The 26,352-nt window shown below is 56.1% G+C and overlaps 8 protein-coding genes across 8 annotated transcripts; 2 read left to right on the top strand and 6 right to left on the bottom strand.

Annotated features, from left to right (window-relative positions):
* Positions 1-819: 819 nt before the first annotated feature.
* On the bottom strand, positions 820-3,592 carry K437DRAFT_276416 (putative bifunctional purine ade1). Its single transcript, XM_013385088.1, has 3 exons — positions 3,179-3,592; positions 1,799-3,109; positions 820-1,725 (listed from the first exon to the last, which is right to left on the bottom strand). The coding sequence occupies exons 1-3, from the start codon at positions 3,510-3,512 to the stop codon at positions 887-889; spliced, it is 2,484 nt and encodes an 827-aa protein (XP_013240542.1). The 5' UTR covers positions 3,513-3,592; the 3' UTR covers positions 820-886.
* Positions 3,593-3,842: 250 nt separating this feature from the next.
* On the top strand, positions 3,843-5,837 carry K437DRAFT_251588 (WD40 repeat-like protein). The gene is made up of 2 exons (XM_013385089.1): positions 3,843-4,473; positions 4,669-5,837. Exons 1-2 carry the CDS (start codon positions 3,891-3,893, stop codon positions 5,748-5,750), a joined length of 1,665 nt encoding a protein of 554 aa, XP_013240543.1. The 5' UTR covers positions 3,843-3,890; the 3' UTR covers positions 5,751-5,837.
* On the bottom strand, positions 5,780-6,712 carry K437DRAFT_270714 (Thioesterase/thiol ester dehydrase-isomerase; the record flags this gene model as incomplete). The annotated part of the gene is made up of 5 exons (XM_013385090.1): positions 5,780-6,007; positions 6,079-6,091; positions 6,179-6,341; positions 6,413-6,456; positions 6,519-6,712. The coding sequence occupies 5 exons, from the start codon at positions 6,710-6,712 to the stop codon at positions 5,780-5,782; spliced, it is 642 nt and encodes a 213-aa protein (XP_013240544.1).
* Positions 6,713-14,826: 8,114 nt separating this feature from the next.
* K437DRAFT_270716 (putative G-protein beta subunit Bpp1) lies at positions 14,827-16,136 on the bottom strand (the record flags this gene model as incomplete). Its single annotated transcript, XM_013385091.1, has 3 exons — positions 14,827-15,283; positions 15,369-15,846; positions 15,935-16,136. 3 exons carry the CDS (start codon positions 16,134-16,136, stop codon positions 14,827-14,829), a joined length of 1,137 nt encoding a protein of 378 aa, XP_013240545.1.
* A 1,990-nt stretch (positions 16,137-18,126) lies between these two features.
* Positions 18,127-19,674, bottom strand: K437DRAFT_259596 (NAD(P)-binding protein). Its single transcript, XM_013385092.1, has 5 exons — positions 19,438-19,674; positions 19,037-19,318; positions 18,732-18,940; positions 18,623-18,649; positions 18,127-18,550 (listed from the first exon to the last, which is right to left on the bottom strand). Exons 2-5 carry the CDS (start codon positions 19,292-19,294, stop codon positions 18,304-18,306), a joined length of 741 nt encoding a protein of 246 aa, XP_013240546.1. The 5' UTR covers positions 19,295-19,318; positions 19,438-19,674; the 3' UTR covers positions 18,127-18,303.
* Positions 19,675-20,483: 809 nt separating this feature from the next.
* On the top strand, positions 20,484-22,228 carry K437DRAFT_31388 (NAD(P)-binding protein). The gene is made up of 4 exons (XM_013385083.1): positions 20,484-20,676; positions 20,796-21,154; positions 21,224-21,424; positions 21,496-22,228. Exons 1-4 carry the CDS (start codon positions 20,621-20,623, stop codon positions 22,173-22,175), a joined length of 1,296 nt encoding a protein of 431 aa, XP_013240537.1. The 5' UTR covers positions 20,484-20,620; the 3' UTR covers positions 22,176-22,228.
* On the bottom strand, positions 22,178-23,173 carry K437DRAFT_259598 (uncharacterized protein). The gene is made up of 2 exons (XM_013385093.1): positions 22,652-23,173; positions 22,178-22,545 (listed from the first exon to the last, which is right to left on the bottom strand). Exons 1-2 carry the CDS (start codon positions 23,117-23,119, stop codon positions 22,282-22,284), a joined length of 732 nt encoding a protein of 243 aa, XP_013240547.1. The 5' UTR covers positions 23,120-23,173; the 3' UTR covers positions 22,178-22,281.
* Positions 23,174-23,533: 360 nt separating this feature from the next.
* Positions 23,534-26,179, bottom strand: K437DRAFT_240396 (uncharacterized protein). The gene is made up of 3 exons (XM_013385094.1): positions 25,828-26,179; positions 23,963-25,748; positions 23,534-23,898 (listed from the first exon to the last, which is right to left on the bottom strand). Exons 1-3 carry the CDS (start codon positions 25,978-25,980, stop codon positions 23,663-23,665), a joined length of 2,175 nt encoding a protein of 724 aa, XP_013240548.1. The 5' UTR covers positions 25,981-26,179; the 3' UTR covers positions 23,534-23,662.
* Between the last annotated feature and the right edge of the window lie 173 nt (positions 26,180-26,352).

The following is a 26,352-nucleotide window of genomic DNA, read 5'->3' on the forward strand; positions in this document are numbered from 1 at the left end:
TGTTGTAGGAGAAAAATTGTACGCCAGCAAAATGCCCCACAGAGTTGTCTAGACAATGTGACCGAGTGAGCGCAAAAAGCATCCGTTGAATTTAGGTAGGAGTGCAACATCAAGAAGTCGGCAAGTTCAGGATGCACTTTCATCTGATACATAATGCTATTCGCGACACATGCCGACGAACAGTCCTGCGTTCAGGTGTTTCATGATGTTCTCGATGTTGATTGGCAAGCCACCGAGCACCAAGCAAACACGAGGCGGCGTGAGCTCCATAGCGTGAAGCGGTTACACTTATCTACTCCCAGGCCGTGCTTTCCTTAAGCAACCGCAGGGGAAATCCGGCAGTCCGCTTCAGGAAACAACGCTCTGCCATTTCGCCTTGCAAAAGGCTTTGTCGCAGCATCACCCGTGTTCTGGAAGCTCTCGCAGCCCAAGCGAAAAAGAGAGATGGATCGGATTCAGAGGACTTGACATGCTGTTCTGGCCATACCCTTTTGTGATGTGTGGGATCTGTCTATTCATACCCCAGTGTGATTTGGGGACATTTCAGTCTGGCAGGAGGGACAAGAATTAGGGATGTTGTGTGCAACATTACTATACGAGGCGTTGGCGGCGAATCGGGAAGGCACACTGTGCTAGTGCCGGCGGCCCGCCCATTTTCGACTGCTAAGCATGACCTACCAAAAGAACCCAGGTGCGTTCGTTCATCATTCACTGCAGACATCATTTCTTGCGTATTTATACTCGGCATCCGGCACCTTTTTGCCTAGACTCTGACATCTGACACGCGATGCACATCCACAAGAATGGTGTGGGATACTGCTTGGAAACATTGTATTCAAGTCGGTTAGCCACATGATCTTCCATTCGAATCTATTTGTATATGAAATCACACACTCCAGGACTCGAATCCTGTATAAGAGACACCGCTTCCCTTGACAACTTTGCCCATCACGACCGGCGTCTTTCCGTCGGAGCCCTGCTTGAGTAGATGCATGATCCTGTCCTGCTCTTGTGATTGTACGATGAGAACCATGCCGATGCCGTTGTTGAATGTTCTCGCCATCTCTCTTTGCTCGATCTTGCCGACATTTTGAAGCCATGGGAAGACCCCCGGCCGCTGCCAACTGCTCAGATCGAGCTGCACGCCAAAGCCTTCCGGCATGACGCGCGGGATATTCTCTGTGAACCCTCCGCCAGTAATGTGCGACATGCCGAGCAGGCCACTGGGTGCTGCCAGGAGCGGCTCAAGTGCCTTGACGTAGATACGAGTTGGGATGAGAAGCGCCTCACCCAGTGTAGCAGGCAGGGGCGCCTCCTCCGCGGAAGCCTGCCATGGCACTGGGCCGTCGTACCGCAACCCTGCCCGAGCGACGACTTTGCGGACCAGACTGTAACCATTGCTGTGCAGGCCCGAGCTGCGCAGACCGAGCACGACATCACCTTCTTTCATTTCGCTCATCTTCGGCAGGAGTGCTTCGCGCTCCACTGCACCGACGGCGAAGCCGGCCAAGTCGTAATCGCCTTCGTGATACATTCCCGGCATCTCGGCCGTTTCTCCACCGATAAGACCCGCGTTGGACTGACGGCAGCCCTCCGCGATGCCAGAGATGACTTGTGTTGCAACTGGAACGGCAAGCTTGGAGCACGCAAAATAGTCCAAAAAGTAGAGCGGTAGCGCGCCTTGCACGAGCAAGTCATTGACGGACATCGCCACGAGGTCGATACCTAGCGAGTGAAGAGGACCGTATAGGGGCAGGTCAGGCTAAATTCGCTCAAATATGCAATCGGCTGAACTCACCGACAGTGTCATGTTTGTTCGCGTCGAGGGCAACCCGCAGCTTGGTTCCCACTCCATCTGTCCCGCTGATCAAGATTGGGTCCTTCATCCCAAGCACTTTGAGGTCGAAAGCGCCACCAAATCCACCAAGGGAAGCATCGCATCCAGGCCGGCGAGTTGATTTGCAAAGCGGTTTGATGGCATTAACGAGCGAATCGCCCGCATCGATCGACACGCCGGCTGAAGCGTACGTGAGGGGAGCGTCCTCCTCAGTAGGTACCTCAGTCGCAGTTGAGGCGGGCTTCAGCGCTCGGTGTGCAATGTCGCGGCGGAAGGTCTTGCCTTGGAATTGGATCATGTCCACGCCCTGGTACGCGAGCGTGACAGCCTCCTGCAGTGTCTTCCCTACAGCGCTGACGGCCAGAACGCGTCCACCGGCAGTGACGACGTTTTCCTTGGCATCCCTCTTCGTACCAGCATGGTACACGTTCACGCTCACCGGCAGTTCAGATGGCGTTGGAATGTTGATTGGAAAGCCGACGGGGTACTTGCCCGGGTAGCCTTCAGATGCGAGAACGATGCTGACCGCGTGCATTCCTTGCTTGACCTTCAAATCAATTGCATCGAGGCGACCTTGCGTGCAAGCAAGCATGATGTCCGCAAGCGGCGTCTCGAGCAGTTCGAGCACGGCTTCCGTCTCGGGATCGCCAAAGCGCACATTGTACTCCAGGACTTTTGGCCCGCTCTCGGTGAGCATCAGGCCGACGAAGAGACAGCCGACGAACGGGATCCCGTCTTTGCGCATGCCGTCAATGGTCGGTTGGAGAACCGTTCGCTGGATCTCATTCTCAAATGGAACGCCCTCAGGCGCTGGGCAATACGCTCCCATTCCGCCAGTGTTGAGACCTGTGTCACCTTCCCCGATCCGCTTGTGGTCCTGGCAACCTGGCAGTGCCTTGATGGTGTATCCATCAGAGAAAGCCAAGACGGAGAGCTCCGGCCCGTAAAGACGTTCCTCGATCACCAAAGAAGAACCAGCCTCTTCGCCAAAAACTTTTCGCACGAGAATGTCCTCCACACCCTCCTGTGCCTCGGCTTCCGACTCGGGCAGCAGAACGCCTTTTCCAGCTGCGAGACCGCTCGCCTTGAGCACGACCGATTTGGCACCACCGAGCTCCTTGATATACGCCAGGCATTCATCGATCTGCGATGCAGTGAAAGAAGAGTAGCGGGCTGTTGGGATCGAGTGTCGCGACATGAAGTGCTTGGAGAACGTTTTGGAGCCCTCCATCTGCGCTGCCAGAGGTGTCGGCCCGAAGCACGGAATACCGACTGAGAAAAGCGCGGACAGAGCTCAGCCTCATGCCTCATCCTGTTCATTTTACTGTTTCTTGCGCTCACCCTTCTTGAAAGCTTTCTCAGCGCCGTCTACGAGCGGCTGCTCAGGACCGGGTACCACTAAGCTAATTCCATTCTTGACTGCCCATTCAGTAATTTCAGAAAAGTCTTTCCCCTTGACTTTGACGTCGGTGAGGTTGGTGCATCGCACATTTGAACGTCCCGCCACACTTTCGTCTGTGCCTCCATTTCCAGGGGCAACGTAGACGTGCTCAACAAGGGGAGAGCGGAGCAGGTGCACGGCGATGGCATGCTCCCGACCGCCCGAACCAAGCAATAGCACTCGGACGGGCTGGGGTTTGGGCAGCATTTGCGTAAATGCGTCTGCCCCTGCCATGGTGGATGAGTCTGGTCTGGGTCGCGTGCAGGTGAAATCCAGTCGCAAAAATCGATGGCCCTAGTTATGGCGGAGATGTACGATGGCTGTCACACCTCGATCAACCCGCCTTTCAATACATGAGGAGGTTGTCAATGCGGACATTTGCCAGGTGAACGAACAACATGCAAGAATTCCAAAAAAGTCACGGAACTCGGAACCAATAATCGGTGCAACCTTTCACATTGATTGAGCGGAAGCGGGAGAGAAAAATCGGAAGGCAAATTTTTTTGGCGCAGGGACGACGAGGGGATGACTTGCATATATAGTTCTTCTTGCTCGCTCCCTTCATTCTTAGACATCTCTGCCTCATCGACTCGGTCGGTGAACAACAGCACAATGTCGAAGAGAGCCGCGTCCCCATCAAGAGCAAGTGGCAAGGCGCCGAGTTCGCCTGAGCCTAGCTCAAGCGCCGGCGGCGGGCCGTCCAAGCGCGTGGCTTCAGGTAAGGCCAAACAGCCAGAAGAAGCAGGCGCAGACACAGCGCCCGAGGGCATGGGCGAGTTTGAAGATGCATTCGAAGATGAGATCGAAGACGAAGAGTATGACGACGACGGAGAGGCAGTTGCTGACGACGAGGAGATGAGCGTCGACGGTGAGATCGAGCGACTTGACGACGACGACCTAGAAACAGAGAAGACTCGCGTCTATCTTCCATCAGCGCATGCAGAAGGCGAGAAGGTCGAGTTGGAGCCGGATCAAACGGCATATGAAATGCTCCATCGTCTTAACGTCACATGGCCCTGTCTATCGTTCGACATTCTTCGGGACGGACTAGGAGTTGAGCGAGGAACCGGCTCTGGCAGCAGCGGCTTTCCACACACCGCCTACTTTGTCGCAGGCACCCAGGCAGATCAACCGAAGAACAACGAGGTGCTCGTTATGAAGGCAAGCAGCATGTATCGGACCAGCAAGGATGGAGGTGAGTCTTCGTTCAATGCAAAGAAGACGTCGGCAATGATGCTTGAGGCATTTGGCTGTATGAGTCTCCTTTGGGAGCTAACTCGATGCCGAAAATATCTCGCTACCTAATTCTTTTGTCTGAGCCCACGCAAATACGAAGTTGTTTGAATCCATGCTGGTCAAGTTGCTGACCACCTTTCTCACGTCCGTATAGATCTTTCTGATGACGAGAATGACGACGAAGATGACGATCTCGATGAAGATGCCGTCCTTGAATATCGCTCAATACCCATCCTCGGAGGTGTCAACCGGGTACGAGCAGCGCCAGTCTCCTCACCGACCTCCGCTGTATCATCAGAGCAGGTTCTCGATCCCTACCCGATAGCAGTATGGAGCGAGCTGGGCAAGGTACACATTTACGACATAAGGCCACTATTCAGCAGTCTGGACCGTGCCGGAACGGTCGACAAAAAGACTGTCAGCACTCCGCTCCACACTGTCGACGCGCATGCAGGAGTGGAAGGCTATGCGCTTGACTGGGCAGGCAGCACACCTGCGTCTCTGCAAACGACCGGCGCAAAGTCATCGACCCTTCGGTTGTTGAGCGGCGACGTGCACTCCAAAATCTATCTCACCACCACCTCAAATAGTGGCTATGTGACACATCCCTCAGCATTTATTTCGCATACTTCCAGCGTCGAAGACCTGCAATGGAGCCCGACAGAACAGACCGTTTTTGCATCATGCTCGGCAGACCAGAGCATCCGCATTTGGGATGTGCGTGTTAAGAGTCGCAAGTCGGTCTTGAGCGTCGAGCGCGCGCACGACATGGACGTCAATGTCATTGCGTGGAACAAGAAGACCGAATACCTCTTACTCTCCGGCGGCGATGAGGGAGGTCTTAAAGTATGGGACATGCGCACGTTCAAGTCCGGCACGGGCACAGCAGGCAAAGCAGCGAAGCCCGATCCTGTCGCCGCGTTCCAGTGGCACACTGCACCGATCTCATCCGTCGAATGGCACCCGTCTGAAGAATCCGTATTTGCAGCAAGTGGTCGCGACGATCAGGTGACGCTATGGGACTTGTCTGTCGAAGCCGATGACGAGGAGACCGGGCTAGGCGGCAACAGCGCAGAAATGAAGGGTCCAGACGGGAAGGAAGTTCCCAACCAGTTGCTTTTCTGTCACCATGGCGCCAGCGAGATCAAGGAAGTCCATTGGCACCCTCAGATTCCTGGTATGCTCATCAGCACTAGTGCCGACGGCTTCCACCTCTTCAAAACCATCTCCGTCTGAGCTGCTCCCATTCATCTTTTGCTTGCATATCATTGTTTCAACATTGCAACTGTATCATACATACCCTTCCCTTGCAGCAGGTCGTACAAATCATCTTCGAGTGGAACCTTCTTGAGAGTATTGTAATCATATGACACGCAGTCTTGGTCGCACGTGCAGACGATCGTCTTCTGCTTGAGTGAGTACGCCGCACCCCGCAGCATGAAGCGGTCTCTTGAGGGGGCAATCGGTAGCAGGATTGACTGAGCGATGATGATCTATAGCAAAGAGCGGCAATGGTACAGGATATCAGCAACGTCCGTCCTGCAACAACACATTCGATGCTCACCGTGTCAGGGTAGCTAAAAGGACCGTTGTGCGTCAAGGCCATGTACAACCGTCAGATGGATGCCTTGGAGATCGCAGGCTTGCGGACACGATTGACTCACACTACGGGCCGCCTGTATCGGATATTTGCCCCAGCCAGGATGAAGCTCTTGCCCGTGCCTTGAATGATGTCTTGCGCTCTTTCTTGTGACAGCTTTTCAGCTAACTTGGCGGCAAAGTCCATGCGTCCCGATTCGAACCATCGTAAGTAATGGACATTATTCACTGCCATTAAGTGGATATAGCGGACTTCAGCATGTTTCGTACGAGTTTGCTTCGCGCTACTCATTGCTCACCATGTCGGAACGCGTCATGGTGTCCCCAGACGACCGGCGTGATGCTGTAGAGAATAGACGGTCAGGATCGTACAGTGATTCAACTGCTACGGCTAGTTTGACCCACTGCATCGATTCAATATCGTACCCTCGCTCGACTAGAAAGGTCTTGCCCTTCGCGAGATCAGCCTCGTACTGGGCCTTTTGCCATGTCAGCTTCTGGGTCCCAGCGTCAGAGATTGAGAGAGCAACTGCGCTTGTGCCGAAAGATCGTGCGTCATGTATTGAGCGCCGCAGAGCATACGTCGGTGCGGCTTGCATCGTTGATCGGAGTCGAGCCGAGACCGTTAAAGCGACCTCCGCAGGCAATGCGCATCTTCCAGCGAGCGAGTTGATCGGAATGCGACGCATACTCATAGTCCAAGTATGTTAGACAACGAATGGACAGGGGTAACTTGGAAAACAGGTTAAGTTGAGTACTATAAATGAGTGTTACGGTCGTGCTCGTGATGGTGATGGGGGGCTTGCTCAAGAGTCCAACGGGCAGATCATAATATGAACCTGGTCATCAACCGGCTCGCTCGTTAAAGTCGCCCACAACCAGAGGCACCTCCGAAAATCTAAAGCCATGAGGGATAGAGGCGGATAATCAAGCTACAAAATTGATTGCAAGCATTTCCTACCACCCTTGCCGTTTGTCAATACAAGGCAAGCATGCGCCATCGCCTGCTTGCTGGCTACAGTCTGCTCTTTGGGATGCTCGTTGATCGCGTCGTGAGAAGAGATAGTCGAGTGGGCGCAGCTGCAGGCTGGCCCTTTGGTGCTTTAGCTGCGGCGCTGCCTCCGCCTTCTAATATAGAAGGATTTACGGATGACTGATGACTCAGAGAGAAGCGACCACTGGGTAACGGTCGCAATGCCTACGCTTGTCGCACATTTAGGCGTGCATCTATGCTACAGATGTGCTCATTGCTATTTGGTGAAAGGTCTGGTACGGCGCTGTGAGCCAGATCGACTAACAGCTTGCGACTGAGACTGAGACTGCGACTGCAACTGACTTTCCTGATTGCCAGCAGGAGACCGCCGGCTTTTGCTGCGAGTGCGGGTCGATGACCGCACAGTCGTAGAAGACGATTCAGCCTGTCGAGGCTCTGCAACATCACCTTCCCGCTGTCGCTTACTCGTGCGTATGCGTGACGTGGTAGTGGACTGCGATTCAGGTTGAGGATTCTGTTGTTGGGATGCAGTGGATGGTGCCTCGGCAGCACTCTTCCGGCGGGTTCTTGTGGGTCGTGAGGGTGTGTGAACGTCGGTTGCCACGTCTTCATCTTCGGGTTGACTCGGCGCGACCCGAAGACGCTTGGATCGTGCAGGTATCTGGGACTCTTGTACTGCTCTGGTTTCCACCTGTTCGTCATTTTGCTGCAGATCCTTGGCTCCTGCTGCCTTGCGCTTCCTTCCTACGAGCTCAATATCGTCCATCTCTGCGTCCATATCGCGTTCCTCCAAGAGCTCAAAGGAGATATCTGCACCTAATCCGTCGTTCCGCTCGCTTTTGCGAGCACTGATGCGCTGGCTTGGGGTCTCGGGCGGAAGGTAGTCGGCTTGGTCGCCGTCCGGGCTAGGGTGACGATGTCGCTTTTCAGATGAGCGGGTCCGCTTGCCGCTTGACATGCTCTCATCGTGAGCGTCATGGGAGATAGGCGGCGGCGTCTTTTGCAGCTGGGCTTCGATTTGTGCGTCGTTCTGCTTTGCTTCAGCTTTGTTAGCTGTCGATGGCTCGCCATCGGGATCCTCGAGCACAATGCCGGGCGGAAGACGATCGCGCAGGACGTAGACCTCGTCGAGAATCTCGGAGCCGACAATGCGAGTGAGAGCGTGGTAGAGGTCATTTGCGAGGTCCTCTGGCTGGAATGATTCTTTGTCCTCCATCTGTTCGCCGGTTGCTTCCCCTTTGTCAACGGCGCCCTCTTCCGCTAGGGCTTCGTGCAGCAAGGTACAGCCCGGAACGATGAAGCTTGGCTGGTTTGCTTGCCGCTCGAGAGTCACATGATGGAAACGACAGCTGTAGAAGCGCCCGCGGATCAGCGCTCATGAGGGCTCAGACAAAGCTCAAATGCCACTCACTGCGAACGTGTGACCCGCCCTTCTGTTGCTGCTGAGTCGGCTAAGGATACATTGTTGCACGTGGAAGTGTTGCTGTTCTTCTGGTGGTGATGGTGATGATGACGATGATGACCTTGCGAAAGTTTCGTGCTAGGCCCATGCGAAGCTGCCGGCGATGAAGCTGTTGTTGGGAGAACTGGCGCTGCTTTCGTTTGACGGGAATCTTCATCCGACTTGCTTGTAGCGACACTGTGACTATTCGTGCAGGGTGCCGACGATGCCGGCAGCTGGGCATCCGAACGTGAGGCTTTGGTGCTCTGTGCCTCAACCGTCCGCACCGGCTCTCTTTCATCAACGTCATTGCCAGGATCGGGTTCATCTGCGCCAGCAGCATCAAAGTCAAACATCTGATCCTCGTCATCGACAGAGTAGGTGGGGTTTCCATTCCCGATAGCCTCCTGGGGGGTGGCGTCGGATACCCCTTTCACCGAAGGAAGCGAGCTTTGGTCTGGGTTGGCATTTTCGATGACTTGTGCCATAGGTGCGAAGGCAGTACTGACGAACGATGGCAAAGATCCTGGAGATAACTGGGCAGCCGCTGGAGCACTTTCGACCTTGTCATGCGGAGGCTCGGTCGCGTTGGTTGCTGTGTCATCCTTGGGTAGACTCTCTTCTGCTTTCTCCTTTTTTGTTTCGCTAGTTTCGGCTGGGAGTCCTTGCGATGCATCGACATCCATTGGATTGTGTTGCGCTGTGATTTCATTCGCGAAGGTGCCTTGCCCAGCTTCGGCCGCGGTTGCCGACCTAGCGGCCGGCTGCTCTGTCGGCAAAATGGTTGGGCTCTTCGTAACAGTCTCTATAGATGTGGGCAGGGATTGGGTGATAGCTTGCAGCATTCCTACTTGCTCAGCGGAAGCCAGCTCAGCGACATGTGGGGTAGCATCCTCGGGGCCAAACAGAGTCAGCATCGAGGCTGCAGGCTGAGGGGTAGGCAGTGAACTGCCTTTTGCTGCAGTTGCGGACCCATGTGCTGAACAAATAGAATCAGGGGCCAGGCCTTTGTCTGCCACTGATGCTTTGAACGCGACAAAATCCTTCCCAGAACTCAGCGAAGTCGGATCAACCGGCTCACTGATATAGTGGGCGGGGGAAGGAACATCGGTTGGGGTCAACAGTGGCGCAGCATGTTGCTCGGTAAGCAGTGGACTCCTTGCTGTTGCTGCGACGGATCCAGCTGCGTTGCGAACAGTAGTGGGCTGAGAGGCGCCGTTTGCTACCGCCGCTTTGGCCGCGAGGGGTTCTGCTCCTGGTTGCACCAGCGTCAGATCAGTCTGCTCAGCGAGCTCAGATACTTCAGCCGGCATAGGTCGGCTCGCTTCTGATGTAGCTGTCGTCGCTGATTCTGAGCCGAATGCTCGCCCAACGCCAACCGCTTTCGTTTCGGGCCCGGCATGAGCATCGGTTGCTGAGGAAGCCGTGACAGAGCCTGCTTGCCAGAGCGTGGAACCTGCTGGTGTGCCGTGACCTGACTTGTTGATGACGCACTTGAGCAAATGAAGCTCCGCACTATCAGCAGCAAGAAGCTCTTTGGTGGTAGGTGCAGCAAGGACAGGGTTGGAACGCGAGTCTTGCACCGAGGATATCGCTGACTTGGGAAGGTCGTATTGGAGCTGCGGGGATTTTGCCAATGCGCTGGAGGCAGGAGACTCATTTTCAGGCTCTGCAAGCCTGAGGTCCTGTGTGCTGACAAGAAGCGACCCGTCGTGCAGGCCAGTGGGGCTTGATGGATGTTTGGAGAGCTGCCCTTCGATAAGGCTGCCCTCTGTCGCGGGAGCCTTGGTTACCGCTGCGCTCGCATCTGAAGCTTTCGCATTGGCCGAAAAGAGGGACGACGACGCATTCTCTCCGGGCTGCCGCGACGAGCTCAGAGCAGGATCGAGTCCGAAGCCCATCGAGTCTGGCGGATATGCCTGGCTCTGAGTGGACGAACCTAGAGTAGGCGGCTCCCATCCTCGGGTAGCAGAAAGGTCCATGCCCCTTTGACAATTAAAAGAGGCGTTGTTTGTAGTCGCATCTGGAGAGAAAGCAGGCGGAGGCGGAGGCGGCGGCCAGCTCATGTCTCCCTCAAGCGCTGTGAAAGCTGGGGGCACCGGAGGAGCTGACGCCAATGCCGATGTCGATGCTGTCGGCATGGGCCACTGAGAAAATGGCGCGAGGCCGGCTGCGGGTGCGGACACTGAACCACCTTCTTGCCTTGGAGGATAGCCTGCAGCAAGCGATGCTGCGGATTGCGCAATGTCAAATACTTTAGCGCCTTCTGTTTTCGACGATGCGTGAGCATCTGTGTCAATGGCATCCTCGCTCTGCGCAGGTCGTGCTGTAGGCGATGAGTCTGGGAACTGGACAAATTGGTGGCCGTCCTCACCTCCCTGCAATTGCACTCTGGTCCGCTTTGAACCGTTCCGGGGCAGTTTGTTATCCTCGTCGTTGTATTCGAGAAAGTCGGATGCATGGATGGCACCAAAGCGCACCAATGTTGCAGGCGCCTGAGCCTCATCCTGCTCCTGCTCCTTAGCACCAGCATCGGCTTTGTGCTCCTTGTCCTCAACGTCCGAATCGACATCCTCATCTTCCTCGTCTTCAACCTCCACGTTCCCCTCTTCCTCATCTTCATCTTCTTCCTCCTCCTCGTCGCTAGTGTCGCCCAGAACGATCGCGTTTTCCGAATCCACACCGGCCGCGTCATCTTCGCTTTGGCTGGAGCCTTCCCCATCCACCTGCGACGAGCCAAGCACGCCGCCCTCTTCCTCGCTATCGCCTGCCGCATCTTGAGGCCGACGGATTGCGATGCCTATGCTGTTGCAGTGCGCTTTTGCTCTGATGTCTTCTTCGGCTTCGCTCTCATCCTCATCATCTGAGTCCCCAATCTCGCCCTCCTCTCCATCGAGCATGTCTTCATCCTCGTCATCGCCATCCTCGACTTCCTCGTCGCTGAAGACACGATCGGACACGGGATGAATGAACGGCCGTGGGCCTGTAGGCGGCAATTTGAGCGTGGGTCGCTGGGAAGCGTCTTTGTACTTGCCGTCTTTCATTTCTTGGTCGTCGCTGTCGGAAGCATTGTATGCCTCCTGCTGACTTTGCGCAGATTCAAAGATCTCCTTGAGAGGCGTTTTAGGCGTCAGTGTGATTGAAGCCAAGCAGAATCAAACATGCTCTCTCACCTGTATCAGAGCACGCTGCGGCGCTTCTCTGTCATCCCATACCTCACTCTCGCTCTCGGCTTCGTGCTGCGGCTGCTGATCTCGTTCTAGCCCAGCTCGTGCCTGCAGTGCAGCTAGAACATCCACGTGCCCACCTGGCAGGACGAAGCGCCGGATGAAAGACGATGGCGCACCATCAGCACCTGCGTCTTGTTCGCCCTCCTCTCCGCTGGTGGAGTTGTCTCCCCCGGCACTAGCGTTTCCGCCTCCGACCGCCTTGAAAGCGCCTTCCATGTCGAGCTGCATAGCGCGCTGTTCCGCCAAAGCGCGGCCGTCGGCGGCTTCGACGCCTCCCTGTGCGAGCATCTCGTGCACAGCGCGCGCTGCATGTCGCGCGCGTTCCAGCGCAGCTGCACCAGAGGTGCCATTCTGAAGATGTTCCGCAGCGCCTTGCGCCGACGAGCCTGGCAGGACGATGCCATCCTCCGCTGCGACGCTTGCCAGCGTGTCGAGCCGGTAGTCGACCTTCGCACTTGGAGGAGGGGATGGTGGCGGTGTAGTCTGCGTCGCTGCTGTGCGGTAGAAGCCGTACTGCTGCTTTAGTGGTTCTTCTGTTGCCTCGTCGGCATAGATGAGCTGGGCACCGGATGTCCCTTGTAGTGATGCTGAGGCGGGCGTCTCATCTGTCCATGCATCTTTGGAAGCCCTCTGCTTGCCTTTCGATGACGAGACAGGCGTCATGGAAGATAAATCTTCCCTGCGCGAGGGCGTCCATGGCATCCGAATGAAGCGTTTCTTCGCCGGTGACACTGTGGAAGCATACGTCAAGCCGCTCGTCGGCGCCGAGACGGGCTTCGAGAGCGCCCTTTTAATCTGCCATCCAAGCCCTTGAAGCCATGACTGCTCGTCGAATGCGTCGTAAACCGACGCATTCCCCGCTGCACTTGCAGCGATTCCGTTGGGCCGCAGCGACCCCGAAGGACCACAAGACTGGCTTGTTACAAAGGAAGCCGCGCTCTCTGCATGTCCGAAGGTGTTATGCGTAGAAGCCGGCGACAAGGAAGACGTTGAGCGCTCGCCATCAGCGCCAGCATGGGCGCTGGTTGAAGGAAGCTTCCGCTCTGCGCCCAACGGTGTGCCGAGGATGTAGCGAACAGGCGATCGGCGCTGTTGCCCTTGACTCGAAACTCGCTGAGGCCCTAGGGACCCGGCGGAGCGATGGTCGGCGTTCATGTTGCTGATGCTGTCTCACTTGGTTCGAGCCACGCATTCAGGCGGCTAGCCTGGAGACGCAGCAAGCACTGTGTGGGCTGCGCAGCGTCCTATGCGCGGTCCTTGAACCTGAGCAGGTCGTGCATGGGCAGGAAGCACGACGCCAGGACGAGGAAGACTCGGTCGATGCAACTACCAACGAAAGCGCGTCGCGTCAACAGCCAACATGATCGCGAAGATTTCGGCGATGACTTATTTCATTCATCACCCTCTCATCGGCGTCCTGACAAACATGAAGAAGCATCTCATCGCCTGTCAACTAAAGTTGCACGATCATGTATGAACGCTGGCATCCATAAGGAATGCGCCGTCCTCGTCATCACCAGCCTGAATCGCACAATGAGGCTTGATCCGCGCTGCTCAGAGCCCGAGTGACCCTGACTCAGCATTGCGTGCCGTCTTGTCAATAGAAGACGCGAGCCATCAGCCAGGCGATGAGCCACTGCGAGCAGGTGGGGTTCTGATTGGCACATCAATCATGCGTCCGACGCAGCCCGTGGACCGTTGCGGAAGATGATTGGAGCTGCTTTGGTTATATAGTAGATCTTGGCATCTCTCGAAGCACTGCGCACGCAGCCCGGTTGCATGACGCTCGGCCGCCCATCACGTCCGCAACCCCTCTGCCTCAAGCAGTGGAAACACATCCGCGTCCACTCCGGTCGGAAGGATAACCAGGGTGTGCGTCTAGTGGCTGGCGACGTGCATCAGCGCCGTGGTTGCTCTGTTCGGCGTGCTCGTGAGCCTCGTGCACCAGCTCGCAGCGACACTTCGACTCGCTTGCGCGGTCATCGGTGAAGTGAATGCCGATGTGCACAGCCAAGAGCCACCAATAGTCCTTCGCCAGTCGGTCTGACTCGGCAGCCGGACCGGATTTCACGTGTGTGCGTCTCTGCACGGCTGTAATTGTGCATCTCAGATAGGAAAAAGCGGGAGGGACCCTCCTACCCGGCTGCTGGGCTCTTCATCTTCCACGGTCCTTTCCTCCCTTTCGTCCCTGCAATCTGCCCGTGCATTCATGCAGCGATCATTCATGCCTACATGAACCTAGCCCACACCTGAAAGAGGTAAGCAAGTCTCATTGTCATGCATTTCGAATCGTCCTTACGAAGGCTATGTCACACAGATCGTGATTGTGGATGTAGGGAGCAGGTGGTTGATAGATGAGGGTGTGGGAGGGGAGGGGGGGGCGGAGCGTATTATCGGGCGGAGCGGGAAAACGGCAGGGTGACCCAAACAAAAATAAAACAGGGGCAAAGCGGACCGCAAGGACGAAAGGAAGGACGGGGCGTACGGTGACTTGGGTAATAGCGGGTGATGGGAGAGCCTGTTGAGTCGTAGATATATGCGAGAGCCGTGGCGAGGGTGGTGAAAGCGACGAGTAGCAGCCGGAGATGGTGGAAGGCGGTTGTCAAGAAAACGGAAGGCAGTGGCGACGTGTTCGTGTACGTGCGTGTGTGTATGTGCGTATTCTTGTATACGCGAAAGCATGTAATGGCGCAGCGTACCCTGACGGCTTCGCGGCCTTCCGAGGCGGACAGCACTTCTTGAAAAGCGCTGCAACAACGAGGCGAACGGCGGTCGCGCATGTACACCGAGCCCCGCGCGCTGTTAGCCAGACAAAGTAGCAGATGTGGAGACAGCGTAGAAGCCCAAGGCCGTCTGGTCCCCGGCCCCCGCCTGCAAGCAGGGTATGTTACCAAATGGCTAGATCACCCCATAGCGCTACAAGCCGCCTATCCCCGCCGCTGTTGCTGCCGCCTCAATCCACCGGCATGCACCTGCACCTCCGCCTGCTCGTCCTCCTGCTTCTGCGCCTGCGCCCCTGTTCCTGTCCCTGCTCGCCAACGCTAATGCTCACGCCCAGATGAGCAGCCTGGCGTCCCAGCTACCGGTGCCGAGCGCTATGCCGTCGGTACTGACACCGAGGCAGCTGACGCGGTTCTCATGCGCGGCGAGAACGCCGACGCGCTCGCCTTTGAGCGTGTCCCAGACGTTGCAGTTGCAGTCGTCGTAGCCGGCAAAGAGCAGGCGGCCACTGATGCTGAACGCGACGGAGGTGATGCCGCAGAGGATGTTGTCGTGGGTGTACTGGTTCATCTCGCGGTCCGCGCGCATGTCGAACAGCCGGCACGATGCGTCGTCCGAGCCGGTGGCGAACGCGTCGCCGTTGGGGAAGAACTGCACCGCGTTGATGTCCGACTCATGCCCCGCAAATGTCTGCACCGCCTTGCCCGAGCGGATGTCCCAGACCTTGGCCATGGCGTCGCACGCGCCCGAGACGAAGATGTTGGGATTTGGGCCGAGCGACAGGCTGCCATTGTCGTTCAAGCCAAAAGACACGATCAGGTCAGGACGCGCTTGATCGAGAAGTATACACACTTGGCGCTTCAACTCACCTCATCACATCGCCAGTGTGGTCATTATACTCTTGAATCCTAACGCCGGCCTCGATATCCCAGAGCATGCACGTCATGTCGCCAGAGGATGTGAGGATCTGGCGGTCGTTGAGGAACCTGCAGCAGGAGAGGTAGCCGGTGTGCGCGGAGAGCTCGCGGGCGACGCGGACGTTGCCTTCCTTGTTGCGGAGGTTGTAGATGCTGCAGATGTTGTCGAGACCGCCGCAGGCGACGAGGTTGCCGCTTGGTGCGTACGCGCACGTCATGACCCATGACGAGCGCAGGGGTACGGCATGTACCTTGTTGGTCGTGTATGCGTCCCACACAATCAACTTGCCGTCCTGTGAGGCCGAGACGAGATGCCGCTTGTCGTTCGCCCAGTGCATCGCGTAGATCTTGGCCAGGTGACCTTTCAGCGTTCGACGCGGCTTCATTACGATCCGAGGCAGCGGGTCTACCTCGCCGGCCATCGCTCGCACTGTTGTGCAGAAGCAAGACACAAGGCGGGAAGCAAGGGTCATCCACGCTGCGCCCTCTTTGCTCGCCACCTGCACGATCGCACTTACAGCTGGTATCAGCCATCACGTCCTTTTTCGCTCTAATCTGCTCCTTCAAGCCATCCGCCTGTCTCCTTGCTGCTGCGATCTTCTCTTGCAAATCTCCTCCCGCGGAGCCGCCGCCAACGCCATTCGCCAAGCTGCCGTTTTGTTGTAGTTGCGATTGCGAGGGTGATGCTGGAAGAAAGCCCGAGCTAGGGCTGCCGGCCATGAATCCGCCTCCTGCTGGGTGCGCGGGAGGCGGATGCAAGGCAGTTGGGCAATGCATATGATGTGATGGGGAGGAGCATCGATTGGCAAGCGATGGAGCGGCAGGAGGCGTTGCGAAGATCCACGAGTAGACACTGTCAGCATCGGCCAAGGCCGAGTTTGGTCTCGAAGCAAAAATAAATAAAGAGCGTGACCATCTACTGACCTTGTGCTGGACTGCCCATCATCTTGGCCAACAGAGTGCGATTGTTCAGTCTAGATGTGTATGTAATGCTTTTATTCGCTGGTATCGATGCAAACACCGTCTAAGATGACTGTGCACTAGCCGCACCCCCGCAGTCGCAGCAGCAGCAGCAGTAGCAGCACGCAAGGAGTGTAAGGCGCAACGCGTGCTGCTTGCTGAGCGGCGGGCCGTGGTATGTACAAGCTGCTATGCGGCTGCGGTGAATGGGAAGTTCCGCTGGGCTGCTTGCGGGAACCGCAACCAGTGCGGACAGCCGAGGCGCAGCGCAGAGCAGAGCAGAGGGATGATCGCAAGCGAGTGAGTGAGACGGTGCGAATGCTTGGGTATGGAGCTAGCTAGCCAGGGACTGTTCTTTCGTCTCGATGAGGACGCACGAGTCGGATTGGACGACGGGTCGACCTCGATGGGATGATGCATGTAAAGGAGGGGGTGCGAGGTGCAAGTCCGTAGGTGTGTGAAGACCCCAGCCGAGGGAGAGGATGGGATATGGCCGAATGCACCATCTCCACTGGGCTGACTGACTGCCTGCCTGCCTGACCTGCCTCTTGCAGCGCGGCGGGTGGACCCTTCGTAGAATATAATGTACATACAGTGTGCATATGGATGGTTAGCAGTGCTGCGCAGTGCTGCCCGCGTGCACAGCGCCGCCGGGCTGCCTGCGTGCTGTGCGCTCGCAGCGCTCCTTTGCCAACAACTCTCTTTCTTTGCAAAGGTGAGCAGCAATACTGCGATACCTACTTACCACTCGCCGCCATACACACCTGCAAATGCACAGCGCGTGTGCTCTATGATGAATATACATGCTACCAGCGATACGCAGCGTGAACCACGCGCATGACCAGCAGCGAGGCATCCTCATCGTACGACAAAGGGAGGGTTGGTGTATGTACAAAACCGCTGGAGGAAAGCGGCACTGCAGAACATTCGGTTTAGCGTGCAGCAGGGGAGCACACACATGCGCTGATCAAATCAGAATACACTGCCATGTCGCCACGGCGTCCTGCCGCTACATTCATAGTCTGCACCACAGCAGAGCAGCAAAGAGTGTTAGCCCGCAGGGTTAGAGATTGCGGGCAGTGTGTCCCGCACGCGCCCTCGGTCGTTGATTGCGGCTGACGCTGCGACGTTTCATTTCCCCGATTCTCCATCATGAAAAAGGGCTTAGCAACTAGACTCAACCCTAATTCTGATATTCACCTTCCATTCCGCTTCCATGAGGCTAACTCAAGATCACCCACCACACCTTTTGATGGTCTCTCCCCCGTCCGCCCAGCGGTTTGAAATGTATACTCGGAGACGCGCAGCTCGCAGGCGGGACGAGGCGGATGGACCTTGCTCTGCGCGACGCATCGGAATGCTCGACTGCACAGTGCGCATACAGACAATTGCCTTGCGCAGGCCTGCGCATTATCGTCGCTGACAAGACAACCAACGGCGCCGTGAGCAGCGAGGGCCGAGGGACAGGCATCAGATGCGGCATGCACTAAGAATGGCAAAAGAGGCTTCGCACGAGCCAGCCAGCACCCGTTGTAGCCATGCTCGTCACAGACGGCGGACATTGCAGAACTTGGTGTGCAGCTTGACCTGCGCACGCAGGGGCTGCTCATTGTCGCGCATCCGGACGCATGGTGTGGATGTATACAACTCTGGCGCCTTCGACGGTTCATGTACTCGTATATAGAACACCGCCGTGAAGACACACTGACTCATAACCAGTGCGGTCTTCCTTAACAATGTGGGCCATGTAGAACCTGGGATATGGCACGTTTGCAGGCTTGTTCGGCCCCGCCGTTTCATGGATTGCATTGGAAGCTCAAACACACGCAATATTCTACTCGTTTCCACCCATGTCTCCCTCCTGTCAAGTTTCGAACTCCCAGCTTTTGAACCGCCCTTGCAAGCCAACGGCGCCCTTTTCCGCTGCTCATGGCAGCGTGTAGCCGCCATCGACAATGATATCGCAGCCGGTCGTGAACGTGCTCGCGTCGCTCGCGAGGTACAAGTAGACGCCCTTGAGCTCCTTGACGTCACCCTGCCTGCCGAGCACGGCACTGTTGAACGCTTGTACCTGCACCTGCGGCGCCGCACCTAGGTCCGTGTCGAAGAACCCCGGTGAGACAGAGTTGACGCGCGCAAAGTCGCGCCACTCGCGCGCGAGCGACTTGCCCAGGCTGCCGGGGACGCCAGGGCAAAAGGAACATCAGATGTGTGCGCTTGATTGACATGCTGTTGAGAGAACTCACTGCCTGACTGCTGCCTTGGTCGAGTTGCTGTTGTAAATAGAGATCCGAGCATGGAATAAGCTAAACCCGCCACCGACCCATGACCAACATTGCTTGGGAGGAGACTCACTAGCACCCCTGGTCCAGCGGGACGTTGACGATGTGGCCGCTCATGGAAGAGGTAATGATAAAGTTGCCCTTGCCTTGCTTCTTGAAGATCTCGCCAACCGACTTGGCGCAGTAGTAGACACCATTGTAGTTGCAGTCGATGATCTTGTGCCAGTCCTCAAGGCTGCGCTCGAGAATGCCGCCTGGGAATCCGACGCCGGCGTTGGCGATCTGGAGAGGTCAGATGTGAGGAGAATGGTGTCAGGCATCTTCCCTCTTCTTACACCCGCTCCTGAGGTACGTTGGCATGACTGGATTAATACGCACAAAGACGTCAATGCGACCAAAGTCCTTTTCTACCTCTTTGATCGTGCGGTCCACGTCCTCGAACTTGGTCACGCCGCACTGATACGCCTTGGCCTTGACGCCAAACTTCTTCGCCAGACCGTTCTCCGCCTTCTCGATTGCGCTCTTGTTTGAGTTGTACCAGATCGCGACGTCCGCGCCCGCCTCGGCCATCGCTTCTGCCACGGCAAAGCCGATGCCTGATCCGGCGCCGCTGATGCATACCACTTTGCCCTTCATTGAGAACATTTGCATGACCGAGTCCTGCGGTAGGGTAGACGGAAAGAGACGCATAGCGGCTCGCGCCGTGTCAGCGAATGGTACATGCATAGCTTCGCAGCGGCAAGGACTGTGACGCCAAAGTCCTGCCCGTGTGTACTTACGGGCAGCTGCGGCGTCGGCCTCGGCACCGGCTTTGCATTGAGATCGATTGGCCAAGACATCGCAACTGTGTTGATGGCTCGATCAAGGGAGCTGGTTGTACAAGATCCGCCTGGTGAGCTGGTGATATGTTTTGCAATAGAGGGGAGTCTACAAAGCGCAAGATGATCCGCAGTGAACCCTTTATGCAATGAAATTGGAAGAGAAAACACAAGGAGGAAGAGAGGCAAGAGTCGTTCGGGGATGGTTTGCTCAACGGAGAGGGTGGGCTCCCTTCTGTCGTTGAGAACGTTGGTTGTGTGCTGTCAGTCAGCCCCTTCTGGAGACAGGATGCCATGCGATGCGCCGCGCTCCCACCCAAGCGGGAAAGGGAGGATCGCAATCAACACGTCTGTTGGCTGGCAGCAGAAAGTGGCCCGTGCGCGCAGACTATGCAGACTCTCGCGCAGTGTGCGTACATAAGCCATATGTGTACGAACTATCAAGATAGCGAGGCCGATCAAATATCAGTTCCGCTGTCTGAGCAGTCACAGTCCTCACACACCACCATTTGGCCTCGCATGTCGCTTTCATCATCGTTCTGTAGACCTTGCGAGACCTCAATAGACTAAGGACATCAACTGTTTTGCAAGATCTTATTTTCAACTCGTAAGGCTCTTGGGGGTTGGCACCCGATGGACGATCAGTTATAGTGTATTGCTTGATTGATGGCCTAATCAAATGACTGCAAGGTGAGCCCCTCGGACGGGGAAAGCTAGGTGGCCTAACCCTACTTTGAAACGACCATATCTATCCTGATTAAACGGCCGCGGGTAAACCGACGAATGCATGTCCACCTTGCCTTCGTTTTCCTGTGCCACGAAGGGTGAAGCCCACCGTCATTCATCGCAAGACCCCACCTCGTCTTCATGATGACTGGTCAGTGGTTGCTGGTTGGCTTGACTTGGCTTGGTGTGAGCGCAGTGCAGCGCGGAGGTTGTGGTAATATCCATGCCAAGCAAAAGTTGCAATTATATTTGCAAAGTGCGTTCGACTCAATCCTCGCCCAGCGCGCAACCGCTCTTCGTTCCATCGTCCTCACCGCATTTAAAACGGTCAAGCGTGAACCGCCAAGCAACAGAATCGTAGCCTTTCTGCTCATTCCCAGGTGCTTACGAGTTCGGTGCCAACATCAAGTGTCTCAAAATGTCCAGCAAATTTACTATTCCGGTTACCATCATCGGGTATGGCAGTAGTGCGAGGTGAGATGCCAAAGCGGCTGGCTCAGATTTTGAGTCATTATCGGTACCATCTGTCCGCTTGTACGCGCTGACCATGGATCCCTAATCGAATGTTACATGATGGCTTGATCCTTCTAAAGGACTTTTCACCTACCCTTCATCAATTCCCTCCCGTCTGTCTTCCGCTTGCATTCGATCCAGCAACGGCCTGGTTCCAAGTCCGGTCCAGACGCTTCACATGCGCACCCAGGCTTGACCATCCACCCTTCAATCGACGCGGTGTTTGGCCAAGATGCTTCGTGCCAGCTCGAACCTTTACCTAAGGGTGGCCTGGCCGTAATCACGATCGCCAACAAGCTGCACTTCCAAGTCGCCAAGCAGGCGCTCTTGACCGGCCGACACGTGCTCTGCGAGAAACCGCTGGCACTCAAAAGCGAGGATGTCACAGAGCTCGACAAGATCGCTAAGGAACGGGGCCTCCTCTGCAGTGCTTTCCAAAGTGAGTATGGATGATTTTTATACCTCTAGAACTCAATAACTAATGAGCACTCGTGGTTGTCTGACATAGACCGTCGGTTCGACGGCGACTTTCTGACGCTAGGCTCCCTATTCGAGACTTCGAACGAGACCTACCTCGGCGAGCCGCTTTTCTTCGAGTCACATTTCGACCGTTTCCGGCCGCTAGCCAAAGGCGGCTGGCGCGAGGAAACACCTGCCGAAGAAGGTGGGGGAATCCTGTGGGATCTTGGCGCGCATCTGGTGGATCAGGGTGAGCTCGCGCGTTGATCTCAAGATCCATGCTGCAACTTGCTGACCTCGGGCTGCTGCCATACCTGGCAGCTGTAAGCCTTTTCGGTGCGCCCGAGTCCCTCCTGGCAATAGTGCGCAACAGCCGCTGCCAGCAACCCGCTTCAATCGACGATTCTTTCCACCTGCACCTCTTCTATCCTTCCCACAGCAAGACCCTGGACGCTAGTGCGCCGGCTGCAGGGACCAAGCCGGCCGGCCTACAATGTCTGCTGAGTGCGTCCGTCCTCGCCGCACAAACGGAGGATGCGCAGCTGCGCTTCAAGGTGCACGCGACGCGCGGCAGCTACGTCAAGCACGCGCTCGACCCGCAGGAGAACCAGCTCAGAGCGGGCCAGTCGCCCGGCTCGCACCCGGAAAGCTTTGGGAAGCATGCGCCTGGCGCGAGCGATTCGGAGCGCCTAGGTACGCTGACGATAGTCGAGGAGAAGCAGCGCGATTGGCTCAAACAACCCAGCGAGCCGACCAAGCCGCCCAAGCTGCTAGAAAGCAAAATCGAAACGCGGCCGGGGCGTTACATTGATTTGTATACCAATCTGGCAGACGTCATCACAAAGGTCAACTTGCTCCCCGAGACGGACGCACAGGCTAGGCGGGAGATACTGGACAAACAAAAAATCAAGAGCAGTCAGGTGGCAGTTGCAATCCGTGTTCTGGAGCTTGCGAGGCAGAGTGCGAAGGAGGGACGCGTCGTTACTTTCTCCATGGTATGAGTTTATAAAAGGAGCAACCAAGACCGTGTAAAGCAGCTTCATGTACAGTACAACCAAAGGAGGAATGCTAAAGGTTATTGGTAGTCCCATTTCTCGAAGTTACGCCTCAGAAACCCCTCTGGCTCAGCCAGTCTTCCACCTCACGCTTCAATTTACCTTCCAAAATGATTTTCCCGCCTGTCGGCACGATGCCCTTCTTGGACAACGCATCGGCGTCCGGCGAGCTTTTGACCGCCTTGATCAGCTCGTATTTTGGCATCTTCCGGCCTGAACGCGGCTTGTACGGCTTCACATCGCGCACTTTGAGCTTGGGAGAAATTGCGGCTTGAACGAGTGTCGGAAGCGTGAGCTGCATGTCTCTCTTCAGGGCCTATGAGTACGGGATGTTGGTGACTAGTGTCAGCTGCCTGTTGAGGCTAAGGCTTTCGACTCGCAAAATCCCTCCGTTGGTACCTGCTGCCTTAGAGCACACTCACATCAACGTCACCAGATACCTTGCGAACGATTGTGAACACCCGGCTTCTGTTGTTCTTATACTCGGTGTAGACTGGGAGACTTGATCCCGACGGTCCGCATCGTTCTACAGTGTACGGAGACACGCCGCTGCCGTCGAGCTGGGCTGACTGCGGGTAGAAGACATTGCCATCTTCGGAGAAATCTTCAGCGGCGAAGTCCGCGCCCGGTGCAGATGCAGGCACTGCAGTAGACTGAGCGTCTCCAGCCGACACCGGAGCACGCTCAACAGGGGATGAAGATTGTTCGGCTGCTGGCGAAGTCGAGTAGGGCTGAGCTGGCTTCCAGGCGATGACCTGGCGCCTCAAACCTGAAGCGTCGCAGGTCGAACAACGACCGGCGGAGACAGTCGCTGCGAGAACCCGGCGAGCGGCGCCAAAGCCGAGGATTTGCTGCCGCAAAAGCGACGTTGCGGCTCGAAGGGAGGACATGTTTGAGGGCAGTGATGCTTGTGCAAGGAGTTTGACCTGGTTCAGGCCGCCGTCTATCAGTTGATGAATACGATGCACATGTACGCCAAGAAGGACGAGCTAAGCATGGCAGAAATTATTTTCCGAGCGTCGCGGGTGGAATTCAGCATGTTCTTGCCAATATTCTGGTGAGAATCGAGGAATGCGTTTGTTCGTTATTGAACAATCTTGAAATTCTTTCCTCGTTCTCAACTCTGGGCACTGATCGCTTCGCCACAGCATCGACAGTATCTCGGAGCAGCACCCTCGCTAATATCACTAGGCGTGCCATTCTGGATCAAGGCAATCGAATTTGGCGGACACCTGGATTCAGAATCATCTCGCTCATTAAGACTTGGGCGATTTTCCTCAGCTTCAGGGTCAATGGCCTCGATTATCTCGCACACATCCGTCGATAGTCGCAATGCGAAGCACATTGAGGACCAGTGGGAAATATATGTCTGTATGTATTGTCGAAGACCGGATGAATATACATGACTGCCAGCCATAGCCTTCCGCTTGGCCTTACAGCCGAAGCACACCGGCCGCAATGCCATTACGACCCACATCTGCAGCGCCTCCGTCCTTGACGCGCGCCTGCGTCTCCTTGGTCTGCTTCTTCCTCTCTTTTGCGAAGGCCTGTTTGGTCATGGACTTCTGCATGCGTCGCGCCTGCTTGGCCTCTTTGGCTGCTCCTTTGCGCGATTTTTTCTCTTCGGCCGTCTCATCGCGGGGCCGAGTGATAGTATCTCGGCATAGTCCTGTTGATTCGATTAGCCAGATATTCAGCACATTTCGTTCTTCAATCTCGCGCTGTGCACTCACCTTCAGTTGCATCGCTATCGTAGTCACTGCCTTCATCTTGGCTGTTGCCCTGATCCTCGCGTTGCTCTTGGCTGGACGCAGCATTTGCCTCTGAACCAAATTCGCTAGGGCTGCCCTTTTTCTTGCCTACGGTCCTGTAACCGACGATCTTCGGGATGCCGGTACGCGGGTCGATCTTAATCTTTGGCACTTTGTCTGCTGCCACCAAATTGGCAGTGCCATTTGCATGGCCGCTGGTGGAGGCACCCCCGCCCCCGATCGAGGCGGGCATGTACGCTGAGCGCGCCGCCATCGAGCCAGTTGGCGCGATGCTAATGCTGTCCTCGGCGCGGATCGTGCGCGGATGGTTCTCGAGGTTGGTGCGAGTCGACAGGATGGACTCGACGTCCCACTTTTCTCTGTTGCTCCCAACGACCCGGATCTCTGGCATGGGCTCCTCCTCCTCATCCTCGGCTACGTCCCGCAGCTTTGCTTCACCCAGCGCCCTGCGCACCAAGTCCAACTTTTCCGCCGGCGTTGCGTTCGCACCGCCCAGAGTCTGACGCATCTTACCGCCCAGCACTTCGTAATCATTCAAGAATTCGTCCATGATGCCGTCAAAGTCCTCGCGAGAGATGGGCTCCCCGTCTTCTCCTATCGCCACAGTTGACTGCGCGAGGTCCCGCGCAGCTTCTTCATCATCGTCATCCTCTTCCCATTCCTGCTCGTGAAACATATCCTCTCCATCATCGTCAGTCGACCGCTGTCCGTACAGCCGCTCAATCTGATCGAAATGTTCGTCGAGACCGCTCAGGCCCTTGTTGCGAAACATGGCGCTTGAGCTCATCGAGAAGGCCGACTTGCCGGCGTCGCTAGCTGCATAGCGTGCTTTGACGCCCGGACGCGACCTATTCTTGCTCTCGCCAAAAATGGAGGATGCGCCGCCTACACTAGAGGCGGGCCGATTCGCCGTTCGCCGCTTGCCTGCACCGCTCCCAGAAGGCAAAGAAGCGAGCTCATCGCCTGCTTCGTCCACTTCATCCTTTTCAGCCGGATGAGCGCGCGTCGTTTGAATTGGCATCGATGTTGGAGCGGGCTCCATCTTTGCTTTGAGTTTGAACAGAGCGACCCTCTGCTCGAGCGTCAGCTCCGATTCATCCACCGCTTTCCCCCTTTCCGCCAGCTCCTTTGCTTCGTCTCCCCATATTCGCTCGTCGCCTTCGGGTGGGAGGTTCATCCATTCCTCTGCGCCCGCATCGTCGTCTGCGCCTTGGCCGTCTGTGATGATGCTGTCGAAAAAGTCGTCCTCGAGGCCTTCATCCACGAATGCATCGTCATCGAGCGCCTCGAGTGTTTGTCGAAGATGCGGATTCATGTCCGGTTGGAAGCCTTGTAAAGAGGGTTCGATCGGCATGTGCGAGGTATAGGAGAAAGGCAGCTCGTTCTGCGACGGAAAAACGCTGGCAGGGAGCTGCAACTTGGAAGATGATGCATCATGCGAAGCAGTGCTCGGAGCATCCTCTTTGAGCGCAAAGCTAGGTGTCTCGCCTTTTGTTAGGTTCTTTTGCTTCGGAGCTTGCAGCAGGATGGCGTCGACATCTTGTTCTTCATCCTTCCCACCTCTCGCAGCATTGGACGGAAGATTGCCTGATCCTCCAGCGCCAATAGGCCGCAAATGTTGCATGTAATCGTACTCGATGTCATCAAAGTAGATCCCGTAGTTGGAAGCTTCGCCGATGTTGCCTCTTTTAGACGCCTGCACCGCGAGAGCAGGCAACTCGCTTTCCAGATCCGCCCTGGACTTGCCCTGCAAGATCAGAGAAGCCATGGCACGATGAAGACTGTCAGCGGCGATGGCCGAGGAGTAAAGGAAACGAGCGGCGTACCTTTGCTTGCGAACGAGCTATATTGGCACGCTCGACTTGCTTCAGAACGCGGTCGCCGGCTTCTGGGTCGTGAATGAGAGGATCTCGTTGAGAACGATGAACAAGCTGGAAGTGCTGCGCCTTGGGGTCGCGCCATCTTGATTTGGACGGCATCTTGGATTAATCAGAGCTTGGGATCTTTGTCGCGATAGCAAGCCTGCAATAGAAGGTATGGGTCTCCAGAAGCTTTGCTGCTGCGCCACTGCAAGAATTCCTTCGATCCAAAGTCTCCGCTGAGGGGTCGCAACGGCAATGGCAAGCTCACTTGACGCTTCACACGACCTTAGTATGGACCGGTCAAGTGCCAAGATGGCAAAAGATGTTGCCGTACAATCATCACCAACCGCTCTCGGTCGATCTCTTTTTGTAATGCTTAACAAGGACAACCATGGACTCCAAAAAAAATCAGAATGGAATTCGGAATTCGGAACAGAAAGTGGTGACATTCTCATTTATCGTCCACACATTTCCTATCATCTCGTCATC

Source organism: Tilletiaria anomala (genome assembly GCF_000711695.1).
Source record: "Tilletiaria anomala UBC 951 chromosome Unknown K437scaffold_127, whole genome shotgun sequence".
Classification (NCBI taxonomy): Eukaryota; Fungi; Basidiomycota; class Exobasidiomycetes; order Georgefischeriales; family Tilletiariaceae; genus Tilletiaria; species Tilletiaria anomala.